This window comes from Hemitrygon akajei, chromosome 11 (assembly GCF_048418815.1).
Source record: "Hemitrygon akajei chromosome 11, sHemAka1.3, whole genome shotgun sequence".
Classification (NCBI taxonomy): domain Eukaryota; kingdom Metazoa; phylum Chordata; class Chondrichthyes; order Myliobatiformes; family Dasyatidae; genus Hemitrygon; species Hemitrygon akajei.
The window spans coordinates 27,495,455-27,521,927 of record NC_133134.1 but is presented as its reverse complement, the minus strand read 5'-3'; the positions used below and the strand labels follow the sequence as shown (position 1 = coordinate 27,521,927).

The window sequence follows — 26,473 nt, the reverse complement described above, 5'->3', positions numbered from 1 at the left end:
ATTTTCGATAATATCCTACCATTCCCAAAAACCTTCTGAGAGTTTTTTTCCCCGTCGGAGTGGGAATTTCCACAATTGCCTGAACTTTTGCCTGAACAGGAGCTACCTTACCTTGACCTACAACATAACCAAGGTAAGTCACAGTAGCATGTCCAAATTCACTCTTGGCTAAATTAATAGTCAAGTTAGCTTTTGAAAGCTTTTCAAACAATTTCTCCACCGCAATAATGTGTGCTTCCCAAGTATCATTTCCTGTCACTAAATCATCAATATAAGCATCAGTATCTTTCAAACCCTGAATCACAGAATTAATCATCCTCTGAAAAGTACCTGGGGCATTCTTCATCCCAAATGGAAGAACATTATACTCATATAACCCAGATGGAGTTACAAATGCAGAAATCTCTCTACCTCTGTCCGTTAATGGAACACACCAATACCCTTTCAATAAATCAATCTTTGTAAGAAACTTTGCTTTCCCAACTTTATCTACACAATCATCTACTCTAGGAATTGGATATGCATCTGTTTTCGTTACAGCATTCACCTTCCTATAGTCCGTACAAAACCTAATACTACCATCAGGTTTTGGCACCATAACACATGGCGAACTCCAATTCGAGTTAGAATGTCTAATAATATCATTCTCTAACATGTATTCAATTTCTTTCTCAGCAAGTTCACATTTTTCCATGTTCATCCTATATGGATGTTGTTTAATAGGTTTGGCATCTCCAACATCTACATCATGTGAAGCTATAGTAGTCCTTCTCGGAACATCTGGAAACAAATCCTTATACTTAAAAATCAATTCCTTCATCTGTTGTTTCTGCTCTAGCTGTAAATGTGCTAATTTCTCATCCATATTTTCCAAAATAGTCGAATTAGGTAACCTAACAGAAACAATGTTAGATTTAGAATGAAAGTCAGATGAATCATCTATCATGTTCCCAGTTAAATCCAACTCATTCTCACTAACCACAACAGTCACAGTATCAGATTGTTTCTCAAAATATGGTTTAATCATATTTATGTGGCAAAGTTGTGTTGACCTTCTACGATCTGGAGTTTTTATTACATAATCCACATCATTAACTCTAGACATAATTTCATAAGGTCCATGAAATCTAGCTTGTAAAGGATTTGTCTGCACTGGGAAAAGAACCAACACCTTATCTCCAGGCTTAAACATCCTCATCCTAGCTTCCTTATCATACCAAGTCTTCATTTTCTCCTGAGCCAACTTCAAATTTTCCTTGGCTAAGCTACAAGCTTTATGTAACCTGTCCTTAAATTTCAAAACATAGTCCAACAAATTAGTATGCACTTCCTTACTAATCCATTGTTCCTTCAATAAAGCTAAAGGTCCTCTAACTCTATGTCCAAACACAAGTTCAAATGGACTAAAACCTAAAGATTCCTGTACCGATTCCCTTACTGCAAATAAAAGTAAGTTTATACTCTCATCCCAGTCACTTTCATTCTCCACACAATATGTCCTAATCATATTCTTGAGGGTAGAATGAAACCTCTCCAAGGCACCTTGCGATTCTGGATGGTATGCAGACGAAGTAATTTGCTTAGCTCCCAATTTATAAACTATCTGTTGAAACAATCCAGACATAAAATTACTGCCTTGATCAGTTTGTATTTCCTTAGGCAATCCAAAATAAGTAAAGAATTTTATAAGAGCCTTCGTCACAGTTTTAGCTTTTATATTCCTAAGTGGTACTGCCTCTGGAAACCTAGACGAAGTACACATGATAGTCAACAAATACTGATAACCAGTTTTTGTCTTTGGTAATGGACCAACACAATCTACAATAACTTTAGAAAACGGTTCACCAAATGCTGGAATAGGTTGTAATGGAGCTACTGGTGTAACCTGATTTGGTTTACCCACAATTTGACAAGTATGACACGTCTTACAAAACATCGCCACATCTTTTCTTAGACCAGGCCAGTAAAAATGTTTTAAAATCTTGTCCACAGTTTTCCTTACCCCTTGATGTCCACCTAAAGGCACACTATGAGCTAAAGTCAAAATCTCATTCCGATAAACTTTAGGAACAACCACCTGATAAACAACATTCCATTCCTCACTTGCAGGAATTGTAGGCGACCTCCACTTCCTCATCAACACTCCTTTTTCCAAGTAATATCCTACTGACACCTTCTCAATTTCACTACCTAGTAAAGCTTGTTCCCTTAATTTTACAATCTCAGGATCTCTATTCTGCTCTGCTATCATCTCCTTCCGAGACAGAGATAAATCTTCATAGTCAGACTTACTCCCAGAACCTTGTTCAAACAACGAAGGTAAGAAAGTCTCCGACACATCTTCAAAACTCGAATCCTGAGTTGAACAGTCATGAGTAACAACCTCATTCTGCACATCAATCTTTTTAGCCATAGCTCTAGTCACAACACAGGAAAAATCTGTGTTAGAATTCACCTCTGGTTCCTCTGACTCCATTGTCAAATGCACTTCAGGAAAAACTTGTCCACCTGCCAAGTCATTACCTAACAATAAAGAAATACCCTTCACAGGTAAGCTATGCTGTAATCCTACCTTAACAAATCCTGTAACTAACCCTGACTTTAAATTTACTTCATGTAAACGTACAGGCATAAAATCACTTCCAACACCTCTTATGTAACTTACCTCACCAGTATCACTCTCTTCATTAAACTTCAACACACTATCTAACATCAGTGATTGAGAAGCTCCAGTATCCCTAAGAATCTTTATTGGCACCAGAGTAGATCCTTCTTTCAAGGATACAAACCCTTCAGTTATAAAATGATCATATCCCTTTCTAACTTTGTCAGACTCTAACAAATCCTCATTTATGTTTACCAAACCCTGTAACTTTACAGGTGCTTTAGTATGTTGCACACAAGCATCTGTAACTGCTTCCTTCTCTTTCTTTTTCAATTTGAAACAGTTAGCTATTACATGGCCAGGCTTCTTACAATAGTTACAAATAAGACCAAACTGTCTTTCCTTCACAGGTTTTCCTTCCTCCTTACCTCTCTCATTAACCTCTAATTTAATTTCTGATTTACCTGGAGTCTCCATATTATTTTTCCTCTTAAAAATTCTACCCTGAGGAAATTTATTCTTATGGATTAAAACATACTCATCAGCTAATCTAGCACAGTCCTGCAATTTATCAGTATCCCTCTCATTTAAGTAGGTCCTTACTTCAACAGGAATGCTTCTTTTAAATTCCTCCATCAAAATCAGCTCTCTCAATGTATCATAGTCCTCATTTACATTTTTAGAAGAAACCCATCTCTCAAAACACATAGCTTTATCATAGGCAAATTCCACATAAGTCTTTTCCACAGACTTTTTCAAACTCCTGAATCTTTCCCTGTACGCTTCTGGGACCAATTCATACGATTTGAGAATATTTTCTTTCACAATATCATAATCTAATGCTTGCGCAGCAGTTAAAGCTGTGTAAACGTGTCGTGCCTTGCCTTTGATTACACTCTGTAATAACACTGACCATTTATCTTTCGGCCACTCTGACATCCGAGCAATAGTTTCAAAATGTTGAAAATATCTTTCCACTTCTGTTTCACTAAATGGAGGGACCAATTTAATTTCTTGGCTAGCAACAAACGGTTTTCTAGAATCAGAAGACTGTTCCACAGACCTTAATTTCTCCATTGCATATTCAAAATCTCTTTTCTTCTGCTCAGATTCCAATTTACACCTTTCTAACATCATTTGTTCGATTTGCAACTGCATCTCCAGATTACTTATTGGAAACGATTCTAAAATCGATTCTTCAAAATGACCCGAAGCCACAAAATGTGATGCGATCTTTCTCTGTATTACAGCTTTTGACGTAGTTGGCAAAATCCCTTTAAGATGCAACCGATTAGCGATCTCAGACACTTCAGTTTTTTTCGCCTTCGCTAACAAATCCGCGTCTGGCGAATCCAGAAACTCATCAATATTCATCGTTGCCGAATACCACTCACAAGCCAATCAAACAAAAAAAAATCGAGCAATCCCCGTTACCAAAACACCGACTCAAAATTCAAAAAACTTATTAAACTCAAATAATTCAATTCCGGACGTACCCCCATATTTATGTTACGTATTCAGGCAACAATAATATAGATGAGTTAGGCAAGGGGTTTTATAACGAATAACACGTTTATTAAACACTGATAACAAACCCCCTTCAAATGTAAACAAACCCAAACAATGGTCCGAGCTCAGCTGCTGGCAGCTGGTCAGACAGTTCTCAAACAGCTTTGCAGTCTCAAACAGTCTTTAAAGCAGTATTGAAAAGAACTCAGTTCTCTAAAGCGAATTGCCGAAAAAAAAGTTCAAAGAACGATATGCCGACAGTTCAAAAGCTCACGGTACTTTTAAAAGGAGAGACTTTTTAAAGCGATGTAAATTCTCTTCCACGTCGATGTCCTTCGATTCCCAGCGTCGAACTCCCACGTCGAATTTTATTAAATATAACAACTTAAAGTGACTGACCTTGCATTCACAATATTCTCAATCTCCCGCTTTTTCCAGCGGAGACTATCGTGAGAATAGTAAACGAAATCCTTCCGAATGAGGATCAAACAAGGTCGAAGTCAATCCATCGAAAATCGATTCTTCTCAATTTCCATTTTCCAAACTTTTCTTCACTCTCCATCAGCAAAGAAACCGTTGGCTCTGACCTTTTAAACTTTAGGCATTAACAAAACTTCATTTTTAACTAAACTGCGTCATCACATTAAATCACGCAGCAACATGAAGTCATCTTGGTAAATCCTGCCACGAACTGCCCCACCTGACAGGGTGGGTCTCCCTTTTATACTCTGTAGAAAAAACCTGTCACATGACCTCTACTGGCGGGAAAATGACATCACTCCACCATTACCTCATGTCCAGTATAACTTCAACCCCAGTCACGTGACAAGGGTACCACTGTCACGTGTCACGGGTACGTAACAGTGGAAAACATCTTGTATTGTCCCGGTACCGAAGAAACCACAACCAAAGGAGTTGAATGACTTCAGACCTGTTGCCTTGACGTCGCACGTGATGAAGACCATGGAGCGGCTGATAATACAGAATCTGAGGCCACAAACCAGGCACGCCCGGGATCCGCTTCAGTTTGCGTATAAGGAGAAGGTGGGAGTGGAGGATGCTATCACGTATTTGCTGCACAAATCACTCTCTCACCTAGATGGGGTCAGTTGTGCTGTGAGGATTACATTCCTTGACTTCTCTAGTGCCTTTAACACCATCCAGCCCAAGATCTTAAAGCACAAACTAACGGAGATGGGAGTAGACTCTCACATGGTGGATTGGATAGTGGACTACTTGACAGATAGACCTCAGTATGTGCGGTTGGGAGACTGTAGGTCTGACACAGTGGTCAGCAGCACAGGAGCGCCACAGGGAACCGTACTCTCTCCGGTCCTGTTCACCCTGTACACATCTGACTTCCAATATAACTCGGAGTCCTGCCATGTGCAGAAGTTCGCTGATGACACGGCCATAGTGGGGTGTGTCAGGAATGGACAGGAGGAGGAGTATAGGAAACTGATACAGGACTTTGTGATATGGTGCAACTCAAACTACCTGCGTCTCAATGTCACCAAGACCAAGGAGATGGTGGTGGACTTTAGGAGATCTAGGCCTCATATGGAGCCAGTGATCATTAATGGAGAATGTGTGGAGCAGGTTAAGACCTACAAGTATCTGGGAGTACAGTTGGACGAGAAGCTAGACTGGACTGCCAACACAGATGCCTTGTGCAGGAAGGCACAGAGTCGACTGTACTTCCTTAGAAGGTTGGCGTCATTCAATGTCTGCAGTGAGATGCTGATGATGTTCTATAGGTCAGTTGTTGAGAGCGCCCTCTTCTTTGTGGTGGCGTGTTGGGGAGGAAGCATTAAGAAGAAGGACGCCTCACGTCTTAATAAGCTGATAAGGAAGGCGGGCTCTGTCGTGGGCAAAGTACTGGAGAGTTTAACATCGGTAGCTGAGCGAAGGGCGCTGAGTAGGCTACGGTCAATTATGGAAAACCCTGAACATCCTCTACATAGCACCATCCAGAGACAGAGAAGCAGTTTCAGCGACAGGTTACTGTCGATGCAATGCTCCTCAGACAGGATGAAGAGGTCAATACTCCCCAATGCCATTAGGCTTTACAATTCAACTGCCAGGACTTAAGAACTTTTTTTTTTTTTTAAAGCTATTATTAATGCTTTTTGAGTTAGTGATTTAGATGCATATCATATTATTACTGAGTTAAGTATTGTATGTAAGGAGTTTTTGCTACAACAAGTGTATGGGACATTGGAAAAAATGTTGAATTTCCCCATGGGGATGAATAAAGTATCTATCTATCTATCTATCTATCTATCTATACCGTCTGGGTAGTCTCCAGCCCCTTGGTATGAACATCGAATTCTCCAACTGCCGGTATCTTCAGTCCTGACGAAGGATCTTGGCCTGAAACGTTGACTGCTCATTTCAACGGATGCTGCAAAACCTGCTGGGTTTATCCAGATTGTTTGTACGTGTTGATTTGACCACAGCATCTGCAGTGTACTTTGTGTTTAGCTTTCTTCACTGCCTGCTGTACCTGCATGCTTACTTACAGTGATTGATGAACAAAGACACCTAGATCTTGCTGTACTTCCCCTTGTCCTAACTTGACACCATTCAGATAGTAATCTGCCTTCCTGTTCTTACCACCAAAGTGGATAACCTCACATTTATCCACATTAAACTGCATCCGCCATGGATCTGCCCACTCACCCAACCTGTCCAAGTCACCCTGCATTCTCCTAACATCCTCCTCATATTTCACACTGCCACCCAGCTTTGTGTCATCTGCAAATTTGCTAATGTTACTTTTAATCCCTTCATCTAAGTCATTAATATATATTGTAACTAGCTGCGGTCACAGCACCGAGCCTTGCGGTACCCCACTAGTCACTGCCTGCCATTCTGAAAAGGACCCGTTAATCCCTATTCTGTTTGCTGTCTGCCAACCAATTTTCTATCCATGTTAGTACCCTAACCCCAATACCATGTGCTCTAATTTTGTCCACTAATCTCCTATGTGGGACCTTATCAAAGGCTTTCTGAAAGTCCAGGTACACTACATCCACTGGCTCTCCCTTCTCCATTTTCATAGCTACATCCTCAAAAAATTCCAGAAGATTAATCAAGCATGATTTCTCCTTCGTAAATCCATGCCGACTCAGACCAATCCTGTTACTGCTATCCAATGTGCCGATATTTCATCTTTTATCATTGACTCCAGCATCTTCCCCACCACTGATGTCAGGCTAACTGGTCTATAATTCCCTGTTTTCTCTCTCCCTCTTTTCTTAAAAACTGGGATAACATTAGCTACCCTCCAATCCTCAGGAACTGATCCTGTATCTATGGAACATTGTGTTATGACCTCGGCCCCCTCCTTTGTGAGAATCGCAAGAGCCCTAGTCAAGGGGGGGTCAACTGACCCAAGAGGGGAAGAGACGTGCTGAATAGACACAGGAAATGGGAGAGAGAGAGGGAGACGTGCGGAAGACCACGTTCTCCCGAGAAGCAGAATAAAGGCGACATTGACTAATGTCTCATAGAGACCACGTGCAAAGCCCTCGGGCAAAATGGGCTGGTTGAGAGAGAGATCGCATCACCTGCAACCTGATTGACACCTGCGATCCCGTGAAGAAGTATAAAGGAGGGTCTGAGGGGGGGACAACCCTCAGACGCACCAAGGAGACACCAAGGAAGCACGATACCGATTCCTGTGGGAGCGGGAAGCCATTTTGAAGGAAGCCACGTGCGTTAGATTCCGATTTTTGAATCTGTGGCTGGAACCATCGGAAGACCGCTTTTAACTAACAACGGGGAAGCCTGCTCCCCTGATTCCAAGGATTTGCTCCGCAAAGACAACGGGCAAGTGTTTATCCTTACTCAACCATCTCTCTCTCTCCACAACGTGAAACCCCAGCAGTTCCCAAAAGGGAAAAGCCTGCAGACTTCTGAGTGACTCTTTATATTTCAATTGGACTCAGTATTATCCCCTAGACAACTATAGAGCTTATTTCTGATTGATTATTATTACACCGGTGTTTTAGATTGAGTTTTGACGATGTATATGATCTGAATGTTTTGTATTAACCATACGTTTGTGCCCCTTTTTGAATAAAACATTTGAAAATAGTAGCATCCGACTCAGCTGATCCCGCTATCTTTGCTGGTAAGTTACCTGGTTACGAGGTTACGTAACAAGTGGGGGCTCGCCCGGAATTTGAAACCAAAGGGGAGGGTCAGTGAATCGGGCTGTAAGTCCAAACTTAAATCTGGTTATGCAGGTAGCCAGACAGGAAACCAGCAAAGATGGATGTGGATGAATTTACGAGAAACCCGACGGTAGAGGCGCTAGGGAAGGCTACAAAATCAGACTTGGTAAATTTGGCGCAGGCGTTAGACCTCACAGCGGTGAAGCCAGCAATGAAAAAGCAGGAAGTGCGAAGGGTCATACAACAGTATTACGTTGGGAAGAAGGTGTTTGCAGCTGAGGATTTGGAAAATATCCCCGAAAAGAGATTAGCGAGTGGGACAGATCAGGCAGAGTTGGAGAAAGCAAGGTTGGACCATGATCTTAAAGTAAAGCAGCTAGAAGCAGCTGAAAAGGCTGAGGAACGGGCTGCAAAGGAAAAGGCTGAGGAACGAGCTGCAAAGGAAAAGGCTGAGGAACGGGCTGCAAAGGAAAAGGAAAAGGCTGAGGAAAGGGAGCATGTGTTCAAACTAAAGGAATTAGAGATGAAACGGGGTCATGAGCTCCAGCTAAAGCAGCTAGAAGCAGAAGCAGAAGAGAAAGAGAAACAAAGGAGCCATGAATTGGAGCTGGACAGGCGAAAGCAAGAGCAAAGAGCTCAAGGGCAAGAGAGAGAGGAGGGGTTTGATGTTAGTCGGGCGTTGAGGTTGGTCCCCCCGTTCGAGGAGACGGATGTTGATTGTTATTTCTTGCTTTTTGAAAAGGTGGCAATGAATCAGAAGTGGCCCAGAGAGCAGTGGGTGGCGTTGTTACAAAGTGTGTTACGAGGGAAAGCACAGCGGGTATATGCCGCGCTGCCCCCAGAAAGGGAAGGGAATTATGATCAAGTAAAGGAGGCCATTCTCCGAGGTTACGAGTTAGTACCTGAGGCGTATAGACAAAGGTTCCGAAATTTAAGGAAAGGGTGGAATCAAACGTATACCGAGCTAGCCCACGAGAAGGATGTGCTCGTGGATCGCTGGTGCACCGCGGAAAAGGTGGCCGAGAATTATGGGCGTATCAGGGAGTTATTTTTGGTTGAGGAATTTAAAGGTTGTGTTCCGGAAGAGATCCGGGTGTATTTAAATAAGAGGTCGAATCAGTCCATCTCAGAACTTGCTAGGTTCGCAGATGAATATGCCCTAACCCACAAGCCAAAGTTTTCCTCGCCAAAAAGTTACCCAAGAGACCGTCGGAACGGCAGGGAAAGCCCGCCGGCTGAGGCGGAGATCCCGCCGGGAGCTAGCAGAAAAAGTGAGGATAACAGACAGGAAACCTGGAGACCCCCTGGTTTAACCTGCTTTAATTGTGGGAAGGTGGGTCATATTGCATCAAAATGCTTTGCTCCAAGAAAGGAGCCAGAGAGAGGGAAAGCAGCGATTCCTATCGGGTGTGCAGTGGTAATCAGAAAATCGGCAAGAGGGTCCCAGGGGAGCAGAGAGCGCGAGGGGTCGGAGATTTATATGTCACACGGAACCGTGTCTGTGAGGAAGGGGGACCTGCCTATCCCCGTACGGATTTGGAGAGACACGGGGGCGGAGCTATCATTAATTAGCCGTAACGTATTACAATTCGGACCTCCGACGGGCGAGGTAGCCCTGAGAGGAATAGGAAAAGGGACAGAAAGGGTGTCTTTGCGTAGGGTCATTTTGGATTGTGAGCTGGTGTATGGATCAGTTGAAATGGGGGTGCCATCAGAATTCCCGAGAACTGATGTGGATGTCCTCCTTGGAAACGATTTAGCAGGAGGAAAAGTTTGGTCAGCCATGACTATGACCCGCCGACCGGTGCGTGTTGAGGCCCCGCCCATAGAGTCCCCGAGCTATCCCGCATGCGCGGACACTCGCAGCCTGTCGAGAACGACAGCTGAGAAAGCGAGCAGTTTAAAATTGACTCAGACGTTTTTACCGACCCTGTGCCACGAGGGTTTCGAGGGCGGTAGAACGAGGAATAGTAACGTAAAAGGGGGTAAGGGCGAGGAGATAGCCCTCCCCTTAGTGAAGAGAAAGGTCCTAGAGGTATGAAATAAAGATGACAAACAGATAAAGCTGTTAAAAGGTCCAGAATTGGACATGGTTGATCTGTCTGGTTTGGCAGAATTGTTTGGAGAAGTTGAGAGTTCTAAAGGTGTTCCCGATGGTCCCGAGAGTGAAATGAGGGCAGTCTTAGAGAGAAAGGGTATCCTTGCTGTGGAGAAGTCAGCTGAAATGGCCGAGGAGGTTGTTTCAGCTCGCAGGGTTGCGCCTTCCCCAACGGGGGGCTGCCTAGAGAGTAACTGGAAGGATCGGGGGACGTTAGAATTTGAAAAAGGTACGGGTGTTGAAAGCCTGGAAGAGGCCAATGTCCCGTTTGAGTGTGTCCAAGATGGGGATGCACATGGTGCTGAACCTAGTCACGGAGCTCAGGAAAAAGCTGAGGTATTTGACTCAGCTGGACGAGACGGCCGTCCTTTTGGATCAGATAGGCTTGGTTCGGGGAAGAAAGGGTTAACCTTGGGGAGTGCGAGTCCCCAGAGGGTTGTGCTGAGGGGAGTGTTCAGAGTTAATGTGGAGTTTATGAATGGGGAGGTAACTGTTGTTGTGGGGGAGAACGGTAAATCTGTAGTTCCCAACTCGAAGGGAAAAAGGTTAAAGTCTAAAATGATGCCTACGCACCAATTACGGGTTGATTTGGAATGTAAAGGTGCCTCACACACTATTGTTATTCAAGAAAGCGCTGCGAGGAAGCCGAAATTTAAATGCAGCCAGGGGGAAAGGTTCACCCTGAAACACATCAGCCTGTATGGTCTTGGCAGAAGGGCTAACTACCTGGGTGGACACGGAGTTAAGAGCATAACCCTTGTGGGAAGGAAAGGCGGGAGAGTACCTTGCCAAATTACTCGCAGTCCCCACGGGGGGACTCACCGGGAAAAGGCGATGGGTAATAGAAATGCCCTTTGTAAACCACAACGCCGGTTGTACGGGTTCGCGCCAAAGCCTGTGAATAATAAAGACCACCCTTTGGGAGACCTGCCGGTGAAATACCACGACCGAAACGATTAGTATTTGTATAAACTTTTGTAGATGCACCTAAGCTAAGATCACACCCCCTTAGTTATGTTGCTGAAGAAAATAAATAAATAAGGTGGTTATTAAGCTGAAGTTTGATGCTACCAGACTTTAGTATGGCACGTGAGGTTAAGGTATTAAAGAAAGGGGCACTGTACTTGTTACCTGTTTAGATACTGACTTGAATGTATAACGGTAGTACTCTGTGAAGAGAAAAGCTTGTGTAGTATGTAGATTCAAAAAAAAAAAAGTCCTGTACCAACCTGTTTTTAACCGCTGGTAAAAAACCTGCTATTGGGGGAGGTGTTATGACCTCGGCCCCCTCCTTTGTGAGAATCGCAAGAGCCCTAGTCAAGGGGGGGTCAACTGACCCAAGAGAGAAAGAGACGTGCTGAATAGACACAGGAAATGGGAGAGAGAGAGAGAGAGACGTGCGGAAGACCACGTTCTCCCGAGAAGCAGAATAAAGGCGACATTGACTATTGTCTCATGGAGACCACGTGAAAAGCCCTCGGGCAAAGTGGGCTGGTTGAGAGAGAGATCGCATCACCTGCAACCTGATTGACACCTGCGATCCCGTGAAGAAGTATAAAGGAGGGTCTGAGGGGGGGACAACCCTCAGACGCATCAAGGAGACACCAAGGAAGCACGATACCGATTCCCGTGGGAGCAGGAAGCCATTTTGAAGGAAGCCACGTGCGTTAGATTCCGAATTTTAAATCTGTGGCTGGAACCAACGGAAGACCGCTTTTAACAAACAACGGGGAAGCCCGCTCCCCTGATTCCAAGGATTTGCTCCGCAAAGACAACGGGCAAGTGTTTATCCTTTCTCAACCATCTCTCTCTCTCCACAACGTGAAACCCCAGCGGTTCCCAAAAGGGAAAAGCCTGCAGACTTCTGAGTGACTCTTTATATTTCAATTGGACTCAGTATTATCCCCTAGACAACTATAGAGCTTATTTCTGATTGATTATTATTACACCGGTGTTTTAGATTGGAGTTTTGACGATGTATATGATCTGAATGTTTTGTATTAACCATACGTTTGTGCCCCTTTTTGAATAAAACATTTGAAAATAGTAGCATCCGACTCAGCTGATCCCGCTATCTTTGCTGGTAAGTTACCTGGTTACGAGGTTACGTAACAATTGGAAAATGATTATCAATGCATCCATGATTTCTAGAGCCACCCTGGGATGCAGACCATCAGGCCCTGGGGATTTATCAGCCTTCAATCTCATCAGTCTACCCAACACCATTTTCTGCCTAATGTGAATTTCCTTCAGTTCCTCTGTTACCCTAGGTCCTCTGGCCACTATTACATCTGGGAGATTGTCTGTGTCTTCCCTAGTGAAGACAGATCCGAAGTACCTGTTCAACTCATCTGCCATTTCCTTGTTCCCTATCATAAATTCACCTGTTTCTGCCTTCAAGGGCCCAACTTTGGTCTTAACTATTTTTTTTCCTCTTCACATTCCTAAAGAAGCTTTTACTATCCTCCTTTATATTCTTGGCTAGCTTACCTTCGTACCACATCTTTTCTCCCCGTATTGTCATTTTAGTTATCTTCTGTTGCTCTTTAAAAGTTTCCCAATCCTCTGGCTTTCTGCTCATCTTTGCTATATTATGCTTATTCTCTTTTATTTTTAAACTGTCCTTAACTTCCCTTGTTAGCCATGGTCGCCCCCTACTCCCCTTAGAATCTTTCTTCCTCTTTGGTATGAACTGATCCTGCAAGCTTCTGTATTATTCCCAGAAACACCTGCCATTGTTGTTCCACAGTCACCCCTGCTGGGGTATTCTTCCAGTCAACTTTGGCTAGTTTCTCCCTCATGGCTCTACAGTCCAAATGGGACAAAGCCAGGTCCTCAAGGGCGATCATACACCAAGTTTCATTAATTAACCAAAGCAATTAATTGATCATCAACAGTTGGGTACATTATGTATCATTGTTCAGCATCAGCCATGACAGATTGACTTTGCCATGAAAATATCACCCTACAGCTACTTCAGATCCAAAGACATGCTTCCTAAATCTACTGCTATGAGAACATTCACTTGTGAGACAGAGGCAGTTGTCAGAAGGTTTGAACAACCAGAGGTTCTTATAACCTGTTAAGTACAATGATACATCACGTGAAATGCAAATCATCTTCTTCTGAGGTAGCGCTTTGGGGTTGAAGGCGATTTGCTTTTGCACTGATTTTGTGGCTAGTGAGGTCAATGTGGGAACTACAGACTCTTCCATCGATGACGCAGGGGGAAGCCAATGAGATGGGTTATTTGTGATGTGATGATCCTTACACCAATTTACGCAGGTCTTCTGTGCACTCCTGGTGCATGGCCTCAAAATGCTCAGTAACCCCAGGCATGCTCTTTCATCACTATGAGCAATCACAAGGCAAGTCAGTGGAGACCATGAACTCTTTCCAAGGAAACTTGCTGTATTTGCTCTATGGTATGCTTCAATATTCTTCTCTGCCTAGTAAATTTCCTCCCACAGAAGAGCTTGGAATGAAGTGTTTGTTTTGGAAATTTGTGTTGGATATGCAGGCAACAAGACCTTCCCAATACGGCTGACTGAGTGTAATTACATTTTTAGTGGTGGAAAGTTCTTGTAACTGCCTGACCACATCAAAGGATTACACACATTATAACCCAATGAATGACAAAATCAGTTACGAGCAACAAAAAAAAAGAATCAGCAGTTGCTGCCTTATCGATTACATGCAGGCAACTAAAGTGTCTCCCTTCTTATAATCCAGTCCCCCGGATATAATAACCCTTTTGTTTCACATTTTAGCTTACTTTTCATTTTAATTATGAGCAGAAAGATGTTTTACCTTAACAGCAACATAGCCTTCTATTTTCTCCATTTCCCCAAGCAATGCAGAGAGTAGGGAAGATTTTCCACATCCAACATGTCCCACAACAGCCACAAGAAAGCCATCTGGAATTTCTATATCAATGCTATGTAAAAAGAGAACAGAAACACAAGATTAAGAATTAAGTAACAAAAATGAATCAAGGTAGTTTTCCTTTTTGGGAAGAATGGCTGATATCAGCAAATTGATGAGCCTCACCAGGCTCATATGGAAACTTGGCTCATTGCCGGCCCCACTAACAGCTACAGGACTCATCAGTGAGAAAGGCACCCGTCATAAATAACAGGCATCTAGGGTCAATATCATTTGGGGTCCAACCAAACAGGAACATGATGTTCTGATTAAACAAACCTCGATTTGAGTGAATGCTGTGTAAATACTACCTTTATACAATTATCTGTCGGCATTAAATAACAAATCATTCACTGCATAAAATTATAAAGAAAGTATACTTAGATGGGCCCATTACTGTTAACCCAGACCAAAGGTGCAGACAAAGCTGGATCTCATACTGGAGTCATCTTTAACTCACACACTGGACCCACAGTCTGTGTGAAAGCACACACCACATTCTAAACTTAGTTTCAAAATCCATCTCAAACAAACAGGCACTCTCTCAGGAGTATTGGCCCTTCCTCCTTGGAGCCATTCATCTGCACAAAGCACCTTGTGCAAAAGGGATGGCATCCTCAGCCACCTTCCCTCCTATCCTCTCCAGAGCTCCCACCCAAAAAGACTAAGAACCCCACCAGTGTCCATCACAAACCTCTCTCCAGCCAGCCTTCTCTAGAACCTTCTCCCAATTCCACCACCCTGATTGGTTGACACAACGTTCCTAAGTTGAACATTATAGCCCCTTATCTTTAGCCAAAAACCCAAACATACTAAAAGCAGAATGCACTGCTTTTACGGAACTGCTAAAATATAATACCTACAGCATAGCAGTAAAAATCTTAAGCAGAGCATTACACATATTTAATCAAAAATTGTCCAACTATTTTTCTAATGTTACCTCTGGGTGACTTAATTTGCTTCACAAAATCAAGAAGCAATGCAAACTGATTAAATAATCACCTTGCACACAATGAAACTCTTCAATTCCCACTACTCCAAGCTTCCAGAAGTTATAACTGCCGAAAGTCTATGATGACAATTTGTTTAAAATGACAATTTGTGCTTTATGATTAGAATATCCATTCAGAAGATAAGTTGTGATAGCTTCAGGTCAAGACGGCAACGAGCTGTGGTCTCCATTGAGGTCATGGCTTAGGTTTTGAGGACAAAGCAAAGTCAGGTTAGGGTTTGGAGACAGGGAAGTGCCAAAGTTAGAGGTCAAGCTGGAGTTCAGATTGGAGCACTCTGTGGACTGAAGGCCAGCAATCGCCATGGACAAAGACCATGGAGGATGAGTGCTGGCATTTCCCCCCCCTCCCCACCCCCCCCCCCCCACTGTGTAGGCAAGTCCCCGTGGATCAGCAGGTCCCGAGACTGGAGATCTGTGAAGGCTGCAGCCACAAGGGCTGGTGACCCCCTACGCTGGTTATTCCAAGAGCCTGGAGTTCAAGGGCTGCAGTTCAGGATCCCATCATCGGCAAGTCCTGGATTTGATATGAAGATTGAAGACAAAAAGTTGAAGACTGAAGTTGGCAAGTCCAGAAGTCAAGTCCTGATGGCCAAAGCCCTTGATCTACAAGCCCACTTGGGAAGGTGAAGCCCGATGCTGCAAGTCCACTGGAGGCCCATAGACAGCCTGTCCTGAAGATGGAGGCCTGTCTGCGTGAGTGGGAAGGAAAGGATTTGTTTTGCTGTTGTTGTGTTGCTGCATTGTTGATGCTGCTTGTGCTGTTGTACTGAACATCTTGGCATGCTATGTTGGCACCAGAATATGTGGCGACAGCACATCCTTACGTTGTATTGGTTGTTAATGCAAATGCTGCATTTCACTGTATGTTTCGATGTGCATGTGACAAATATTAATCTAAGCTTCAAGAGTCAGTTTACCTGTATTTAACGAGAATTACAGGGAAAATAAATGCAAACATGCTGAGTGTGAAAGTGTGCATTTGATGTAAGTCTGAAGCAATCTGGTGTTTCAGTCTGGAAAGAAAATGTATCCAGAGAGATGACTTTAAGGTGTTAAAAGGAAAAGTATGGAAAAGTAGGACTTAGTATATGCACTCAAGCCCAAATAAACCAGTAAATGCTTTTGCAAAGGTGCTGGAGAATACTTTTCATGTCTAAATCTCTTTGGATCATAGTTGTGTTTATGAATAATTTAATTAAACATAACTGAATTGCAACAATTTATTAAACACTGATGTGCACTAATGAACTTAAACGCATTAGCCGTAACTAAGCCACTGTAATTACACCTGCAAATATAATTCAGTGAATGAATTTACATAATAGTTTATTGTCCCTCTATTTCTCAAAATTATATAGCCAGAATCAGGCCCAAGTTCAATGTTTTCAATGTTCAATTTTTCCTCTCTTCCAATAAGCGACTGCCCACTTTCCAAATTAAGTAGCAAAGGAATAAGAAATCTGGACAAGTCATGAACAAAAGGGACTAACACATCTTCCTCAATGTTTAATAAGTGACCCTTCATATAAACAATTATATTTTGAGCCCACATTTCACTTGTGTTCAGTTGAAGGTATACAATGTTAAACCAAGGCCATTTGGTCAGGCAGACAAAAAATTCGTATGTCTCTACTTTACTGGGGAGGACATGGTCGATATCACCATCTTCAATTGAGAGCACTGAACAGATTATATGGCTATTACCACTATGCTGTTGGACAAAGCGAGTTGTGCCAAAGCTGACTGCTAAGTTTTCTACATTATAATTGTGGCAAAACATCAAAAATAGTTCAGCCACACGTGAGGAAGGGCTCAGAACTCACAAGAGTCTCTCAAGTTTATCAGTCTTTATGTTATCTGGGAGAAAGGGATTTAAATTGAACAAGAGGAAATTTACTGATAAGGCAAGGTCAAGATTGCTGTGGGGTGTCAGCTATTGACAAAGATACCAGGTTGTTGAATTAATGATTGAAGCTAGAGAAAGATTACATAAATTTAAAAATTTAATTCCTGAGATAAGGGCAGTTTCAGTGAAGAAAAAGAAACAGAGCAAGATAAACTCTGCAAAGTGCAAAACCATAGGAACAGCTAAGCAACTCAGGCCATGCCTTTGCTGAGAGAAATACTGAGATGGATGACACAGCAGAAATGACACATTCATTGAGTGCATTCAAGAAGGCTTCTTAAAGCAACAAATTGTGGAACCAACCAGAGCACAGCCTGTATTAGATCTGGCACTGCGTAATGACATGGATTTAATGAATAATCTCATAGCAAAGAGAGAATACGGCATAGTCAAATATCAAACTCAGTATTAAGAAGAGAAACAGGTATTAAACAACAACTGTCTCAGGCAAGTACAAAGGTACAGTGACAAAACTGACAAAAGTAGACTGGGAGAATAGGTTCAGGGACAGATCAGCAATTGCAGATATTTAACGAGATCACTCATGAACCTCAAAGATATATGAGCAAGTATAGGCTATTCGGCCTTTAGCTTTGATCCATCATTCAATCATGGATTTTTTCCCCCCTCAGCCCCAGCCTTCTTCCTGTAACTCTCAACCCCCTTACCAGCAACTCATCAATCTCTGCCTTAAATAAAACCAATGGTCTCCAAAGCTCTCTACTGCTAAAAAATTCCATAGAATTACCAGCCTCTGGCTGAAGAAATTCCTCCTCATCTCTCTTTTAAGAGGCGTCCCTCTATTCTGAGGCTGTGCCTTCAGATCCACTGGCCAGGGTTGACCATCGATATTGTGCCACAGCTGGCTACGTGACACACAAACCAGGGCAGTACAACATGGAGGGCAAGCTGTTGCCTATGAAGCAGGCTCCCCTTCTCCATGCAGCTGATGAATCCAAAGGAATGGTAGAGACTGATACAATTTGACACCAGAGTTGTCACGCAAGTTGCAAGTCAATGTTGAATTCAACACAGAACTGCCCTAGAGACTCCAGCTCAAAATATTTCCTTGGAGTTTACTCCTGAAGCCTTCCCCGTGAGTGGGTATTGCCTCAAGGTAGCAGAGATTTGAGTTCAGTCTTCCTTCGCCTAGATGAGCTGCCAACAACAGCTGACAAGGCCCATCTGCCCAAACTCAAATCTAGATTCTCCAATTCATGGAAACATCCTCCATATCAAAACACACAAAATGCTAGAGGAACTCAGCAAGCCAGGCAGCATGTATGGAAAGGAGTACAGTCAATGCATCAGGCCGAGACCCTTCCTCCATATGTCCACTTTATCCAGGACTCTCAGTAAGATTCAATGAAATCCTCATTCATCCTTCTAAACTTCACTGATTCAGACCCTGATCCAACCATGCTCATACATCAAGCCTTTCATTCCTAAGATCGTCCTTTTGAACCTCGTCTAGACCTCTCCACAGCCAAAGCATATATTTTGCTAGGAAAATTAAACTGGGAAACAAACCACACAAGGTGGCAAGGTCAGTGATGTGAATCTATTTTAAATGATTGAGAACATACATTACAAATTACCAAAACTAATCTCTGTTCTGCACCTGCCAAACAAAATAGGAATCACAGTCAGTGTCTATAACTGATCAGGCTGGGCAACATTTCAATAACAATTGATAGAAGCTTTTAATATAACTCAATATTCACTGAACAATTTGAATGGATACAGCTTTTGAACATTACATTCAGTAAAACTTCAATAGTGTTAAAATGGTACATCTGTGGATGATTTTCAATCCCAAACTCCCTCTGTCAACTGGAGTCATAGTTACTGTACATAGACCCCATTGTGATTTAACACCGTATAAGCAGTAATCAATATAAAAAGTTAAAATTGAAAGAACATAATTCACAGTGATTTGTGCCAAGATCTGTTCACTTACAACACAATCTTAGAATTGTCTTCATTTTTACTACAAGCCACTATCTGACAAGAGGGCACATAATTCTGTGCTTTGATTCCAAGGTCACGTAACAGTACAGATTATTCTAAGAAGATGAATACATCAGTGTCCATTTAAGCAATCTAAATAAAAGTGGATTATTAAAATCAGATTATTGTTCAGCGGAAGGAGGCAACATTTCAAGGTGATAGCACATCACCACCAGCTCAAGGGCATTGAAGAATAAGTAATAAATACAGGTCTTGCCTGCAAATCCTTCATCCCAACAATGTGAATAACTTAAAAAAGCTGATGTTGGAGTTTAGAAATAAGGAAGTTTATTACAATTGTACAAGGTGCTGATGAGGCCACAGCTGGAAACACCACACACAGTGCTTACTTTCTTTCATTGATCTGCTTAATCAAATAAGGATATTGTAGCATTGGAGGCAATCCAAACATTCACCAAGTTAATTCCTCAGGCAAAACAGTTGCCCTGTAAAGGAAGGGCTCAGCAATGTGGGCCTGCATTCTTTGGGTTAAGAATAAGATCCAAAGGTGGGAAAACGTCAAAGCAACATCATATTAAGCTCAGGAGCTAGTCATTTAAAAATGACAAATTTCCTCTCACAGAGAGTGCACAACCACTAGAGATGTGCAGGCTAGCTCATTAGAAATATTAAAAAGATGGTTAATAAATTTGTTAAATTGAAGGATATCTTGAACAAAAAGGGATTTGAGGTCTGGGGTAGGTCAGCCACAATCATACTGAACAGTGAAGCAGGCTTGAGGGAACGAGTGGCCTATTTTTGCTCTTACTTTTTATGCTCCTTCAAGTTTTTAAACATTACAAACTGATTTACAAAATAATTTAAAAACTCAAGACACTAACCAGAAGGCAACTGTGGCTATGACTAAACAGAAATGAAAAGCCAGTCTTGCTTTTACCAGAGTGCTGCATGAGATTGGACAAATAGGATTACATTTTCTTCACTGTTTGTCCCTCAATCACCCATTTGCAACACCTTCCTTTAACCTTCCTCTCCCTACAGACTATAAAGTCATCTCCAAACTTCATTTCCTCTCCAAAATCCTTTGCATAAAAATTACATTTTAACATTCATTTTGAAGATAAGCAAAATGGAGAAGTGCTGATCTGGACATCATTCTCAAAATGCTAGCTTAAATAGGTGGAATTAGTACTTTAAGACACAAGTATTTTTGTTTCTTACTTGTTAAGACATGGGGGGTCCTCTTTAGACCAAGTGAAAGTTCCATTATTCACAATGATACTGTTCAATGCTAATTAGAAGAAAATATAATTAATCTTTCACACAAACAAATTGGCATTCTTCAACTTTTGCATTAGCATCTTTTACATTAGTCTAACTTAGCCAGGACATTAAGATATAAAAAATGACCTTTTGTTCATGAACTGTTGATGACAAAAAAAAACATAAGATCCAATTGACTTAAGAATCAAAATTTATTGCAGCAGGGAAACATTAGCTTATATGAAATATGCTAACACTATTTCAAAAGTTGTCAATTGTTTGAAGATCCTTATAAGAGGCCAAATACATAAATACACCACATAAAAAGCAAATTCTCACTTTTTAAAATCTTTTGATAAACAGCAAAATTCATCCCCAAGAACTGGTCTTTTTACAAGTTTCATTTTGTGCAAAGTTTCTGAACAAAGATTCTTGAACTTATACCCAAATCACAAATCCAAGATCAGAAAGCACTGCAACAGGAAGCGCGCACACACGCACATACACAGGCACACACACTTCAATTACTATCTCTCCCTGCACCATGCACCACACTGTCCAACTACAAATCCATGCAACTGGATCATTCAGCAGCTGGAATTGTAAAACTAACCCCAAATTGACAAAACAAATATTTGTGTTCTTTCAAAACAGAAATTATTATTTTTACCAGGATAGTGGAAAGTTTACATAAAATCTGAAAGATGCTAAGCAGAGAACTATTATTCATACAACATCATTCTACTTACAGCTTAAATTGAAATGTTTGTTCACAGCATCAAGGTCCAGTTCATCATGAGAAAGGAATTTTTCCAGGCGATCTAAAGAAACCGTTGCCTGAAAACAAAGTAGTTAACCAGATTCTACAAGTATCAAGTTGAAACTTTCTCTCTGCCAGCCACTCCACCCCCACAAGGCGGCAGTTTACTATAACACAACTTAGTTTTAACACAAATGAACAGATTAAGAAGTTGGGAGCTTTATTTTCTCTCATAAAAATTGCTGAGAAACTCTTGCTTGAAAAATAGCAATGAAAAGTTATGAGCATCATCAACATGCATTTGCCTGGTTAGTTCAATTTAATAGTTCAATTTGGATCCAATAGCACTAATGACCAGATTGTAATTCGGATGTAAAACGATCTGAAGTGAGCTGTTTGAACTTGGATTTTCTCAAGGAGTCATATAATTTTATGACAACAAACAGACCAATCACATTTCCCAGATATTGGTCCACAGGATTAAAGGGTATGGCATTTCAAGTACATATTCAACACATTTTAATGCAAAGCTTCTAGCTGAATTTAAGGAACAATATCCAAACTTCCACTAGTATCTGGACCAAAAAATTCCCCATCCATATAACAGCAACTCATCCAATTTTGCCCCAGATAAATATCTCCGACTACGGCAAAATTCTCAAATTCAGATTTGACAGGATGACAAAGTACTTAGGAAGACAATGCAATTCCAGGGAACTATTTCTCTCCATGCCTTGTGGTGCATCAGGTGGTAACCTTGCTGTTTTTTTAGCATTTGTCTATTTTTCTTTAATGAGACCAAGTGACCAAGTTGCTAACTCAACTCAGCACAGATGCAAAGTGTGCAAGGAACTGGCAAGATTCAAACTCAGAATCACTCACCTCGAAGTCCAGTACAGATGTCATTACACCACCAGCCGGCTAAATACTAAGAAAGATGCTCTGAAAATGGACACCCTACTTGTAAGTGTTTGCATAGAAGGGTTTTAACTTACCTGTACCAAACTGGTAATGACCATGGGTAGCATGTTAAGTGGGAATCTGAGTATGTTAAAGAGTGCCAACGAAACAAAAGCTTTCTGAGCATCCAGCACATTCTTCTCGTCTATAAGCACATATACTGCAAATGTAGATAAAGCAACCTATTCAAAATGGGAAGAGGAAACAAACCGTAGTAAATTTCTTACATAAAATAACAAAAAACTAAAGAGCTTCATTAACCCTAATCTTTGGCAAAATTAAATGTATCTAATATGAATGCCTTACATTACAAGGCCGTATGCCTGGGAAACGCGGAAGAGGAAGGCAAAGAAGAAAATATATGGACACCGTGAAAGAACTAACAAATCTAAATGTGTGCGATATCATTGATGCTGCGAGGGATTGTTCGATGTGAAGAGCCATGATCACCCAAGTGTGTAACGCACAAGGCACACGAAGATGAAGAATATGATATCTAATAGTGTCATGATAACGGCAAATGAATATACGAGAATACTCAAAAGTTAGAACACATCTCACTTAGCAGTATACAATTATCATAAATTAGATCTTGGTGTGAGACATGTACCTATTTTCTGTCACTTCACAGCAAGAGCTGTAATGCCATTTTACAACAGTATTGTACTTTGACTTAAGCAACTGTGTAATTATAGTCTGGCATTTTACAGTTTCCGTTTGCTGCTTATTCCTTCCATATTCCTCTTAAGAGGCAGATTCTCAACTGCAATAACCATGGTATTTGGAAGATTAAATATTTCACGACCGTATGGAACATTTTTGATATATCTAAAATTCCACTGTGGTCCCACTTACGCAACAATTAGTATTTGCAGTAGCAGGGACTGAATATTTTTGCATACCGAACCCTTTCCACTTAATTAAATTAGGGTCAGGATATCTAAATATACCTTGCATCTTTTAATTGATTTATTGAGTTAAATGACCCAACAACAGATGTGGCTGAAACGTTGCCCTCATTAAAAGCTTAAAACAAATGTTGAACAATTACTTCCATAAATATAGTTAAACACACAAGAGATTATTTTACAGGTCAGCCCAATTGATATTTCAAAGATGAGCTAATGGACATAAATGAGCTTGATAAAAAAAATATTAAATTTGTAGATTAGCATTGACAATCTGTGTTAAAAAAAATTGTAGACCCGATGAGTGATATCTTAGATAGATAGATACTTTATTCATCCCCATGGGGAAATTCAACTTTTTTTCCAATGTCCCATACACTTGTTGTAGCAAAACTAATTACATACAATACTTAACTCAGTAAAAAAAAATATGATATGCATCTTGCACAACAAATTTGGGATACCTAAAGCGAGCAATTGTAATAGGAAATATCATGACCTTGCTTATCTTACATGAAGTCCTGTTACATTTAATACAAGAAGCTACATTACGCCAAAGGAAAAGTAATAAAAATGGTGGCAGTATTGATCCAGCAATTAGGTATAAATTTTAATTGAAATTGTGGATCCTCTGACTTGAATACTAGCTTCAAAGATGATAACCATTACAAAATCTTAATGGCTACAGAAGATAAATTTTAAGTTATTGGACCGCTCTGAAACTATACAGTTAATTATTTTGTAAATATGCCAGCTCTAGTGCTAGAACGTGCAAGATGTATGTGTCAAGCAAGGACAAGTTCAAATACAAAAACACATATGGATACCCTAATTCCATTGAAAAACACTGTAGTTTTCTAATTTCTGTGTAATTAGATACACCAAAATGTCTGGGAGTCACTTAGCAATGAAAGAAAGTCAATCATCAGGGTTGAAACCATCTGACGTGTATAAATTCTAAATAATCCACTAATACAGAATTTTTTCTCTAAAAAGCCTATATTTGTTTTTCAGTGAAGTTCTTTTTCAAACCATGGTCCATCTATTCCGAGTGAAAACAACTCTACTGTATAAACTGCACAGGACAGTGATTTGCAGGCCTGGACTGCATCAGTTCTTTATAAGCAGAAGGCAACAAGCAAGTATTGGAGAACTCCCCAAGTTTCATCTTTATTCTGCCATCTATTCTCTATCACAAATACACTCTTAAAATAGCTCTAGAATTCTTTCCAGTCATAAATTCTTTCCTTAAGACAACACTTTACCCAGAATAATATATTGCAGGCAGTAATGCAACTCCAGTGAACATTCTTTAACCTAATGTAGGCATAAAGTGACTGTAGCTTGTATGCAGGGCTTCCCTTGTTGGAGTTAAAGTTTCAAGTAAACAACTGAATGAAAATACTACCCAATTTCGTTCAAATCCTTGTCATGTTCTTGCACTCCTCACTCATTGCATATAAAATGCAATTTCAAGCTTGAAGGAATTGGGGCTTGTGTGTGTGTTTTGGCAAGGAATTCCATGGATGAAGAAGGTTATTTTGATTATTGTATAAATTACATTTCTATAAACGTTTTGCAAATTCCATTCTGTAAATGTGCAAAATGTAAATGCATTTATCAAGCATGAAGTGTTATAGGAATCAGACAATTCAACTTAGTGTACGGCCATGATAATCAAATAGAAATCTTCCAATGAAAAACAAATTCCAAAGCTTCTTCTACAAATAATATTGATGGACACATCATTTACAGCAATAGTTACAGTTTCGAAGAATTTATAATGTGTATGAACCTTTACATGATACACTGAGTATTGAATCAAGGCAGTACTCATGTATACAGTTAGAAAAACTAGTAATATGACATGGATCAGACATTCTAGTGTAAATGCCTCATCTGTAAATCTAAGACATGGAAAATGATCTGTGATGATTTAACCAGAAACGACTGCTATAGATGGTAACATTGCATCACCACTGCCCTGAAATTTTATCACTATTCTTTTTAGCACATTAATTACTTCTTTTAAGTGGAAATATCCAACAAGAAGACTATGGACTTATGGGTAGAAGTGGTCAAATTGCTCATTCTTAGTATTAAGTGTGATGCATAATATTTTATGATATATAATGGTTTAGTGCATGTTGAAATGAAGATGGCAGTGGAGAATTATTAAGCAAAAAGTTGAAGGCAGTAGGAAAAATCTTATTGGTCAGACACACAGTACAACCCATTTACAGCAAGTCACCACAACTTGTACCAGAGTTATACATGATTTGTGATGGAACTTTTTAAAGGCAACATATAGGGTGGAAAGGGATTTGTATTGAGTATGTTCTACGTACATTTTAAGGTAGCATTTATGAAGTTCCACAAGTCAATCAGAAAATCAAGACTGAAGGAATATGTGGAGAAATGGAAGGGCAAATCCAAAATTGCCTCAATAGCAGAAAAGGTCATTTTCAACTGGAGTTTTAGCAAACGGACAGCTGCAGGCAGTGGGGATCTGTAGAGCTCAGTGCTAGGCCTGACGAAGGGTCATAGACCTCGAACATTGATTCTGTTTCTCAGTCCACACACTCGGCCTGATCTGTAAGTGTTTTCAGCATTTTAATGTTTCTGTGTTTGGTCTCTCACTTTTCATGGCACATTTTATAATAATGATTTTGATTTAAATGCAAGGCTCATGATACAGTGCAGGAAATACAACAGCTAATATGTGAACAACCAGTTTCCTAAAAGAGCAACGCGATATTAACCAGATTCGAAGCAAGAAGGCTGCGAGTGAAAGGCTAAGGATTTCCAGAGCGAAGGCATTTTACTACTCGGGGTAAAGAGAGGCAAGACTGTGCAGGCGTGTGACGTCAGCCAGTACAGCAGGAAAAGTTTTAAAAGACCGCCATATCCAGCGGGCAGCAGAGTGAGAGGGTAGCAGAGAGGGCTTTGACTCAACGAGCTTAGGCGGTAACAGGACGAGGCGAGGTAGGTTTACCTGTGTCAACTGCGGAAAGGAAGTAGTATGTGTGTGAGGCCGGTGTTCTGTGCTCGGTGTCAGATGTGGGAAGTCCTGGAGTCTCCCAACCTCCCGGAAGGCCATATCCGCACCCGGTGCGTCAAGCTGCAGTTCCTAGGGAACTGGAGTTGCAGCTCAATGACCTTTGTCTGGTCAGGGAGAGCAAGGAGGTGATAGAGAGAAGTTATAGGCAGGTGCTCACACCGGGGCCACGGGAGACAGACAAGTGGGTAACAGTCAGGAGAGGGAAGGGGAAGAGTCGTCAGGAGAGGGAAGGGGAAGAGTCAGGTACTAGAGAGTACCCCTGAGGCTGTCCCCCTGAACAATAAGTACTCCTGTTTGAGTACTGTTGGGGGGGGG

At 41.2% G+C, this 26,473-nt stretch overlaps 1 protein-coding gene across 1 annotated transcript in view; it reads right to left on the bottom strand.

Annotated features, from left to right (window-relative positions):
* The window catches only part of abcc1 (ATP binding cassette subfamily C member 1 (ABCC1 blood group)), a 126,966-nt gene that overhangs the window by 44,281 nt on the left and 56,212 nt on the right, over window positions 1–26,473 (bottom strand). The window contains exons 13-16 of the mRNA XM_073060523.1: window positions 22,225–22,371; window positions 21,219–21,306; window positions 20,428–20,497; window positions 14,204–14,330 (exon numbers count right to left, since the gene is read on the bottom strand). Of these exons, the coding sequence (XP_072916624.1) occupies window positions 14,204–14,330; window positions 20,428–20,497; window positions 21,219–21,306; window positions 22,225–22,371 (432 nt within the window). The remainder of the gene's footprint in view (window positions 1–14,203; window positions 14,331–20,427; window positions 20,498–21,218; window positions 21,307–22,224; window positions 22,372–26,473) is intronic.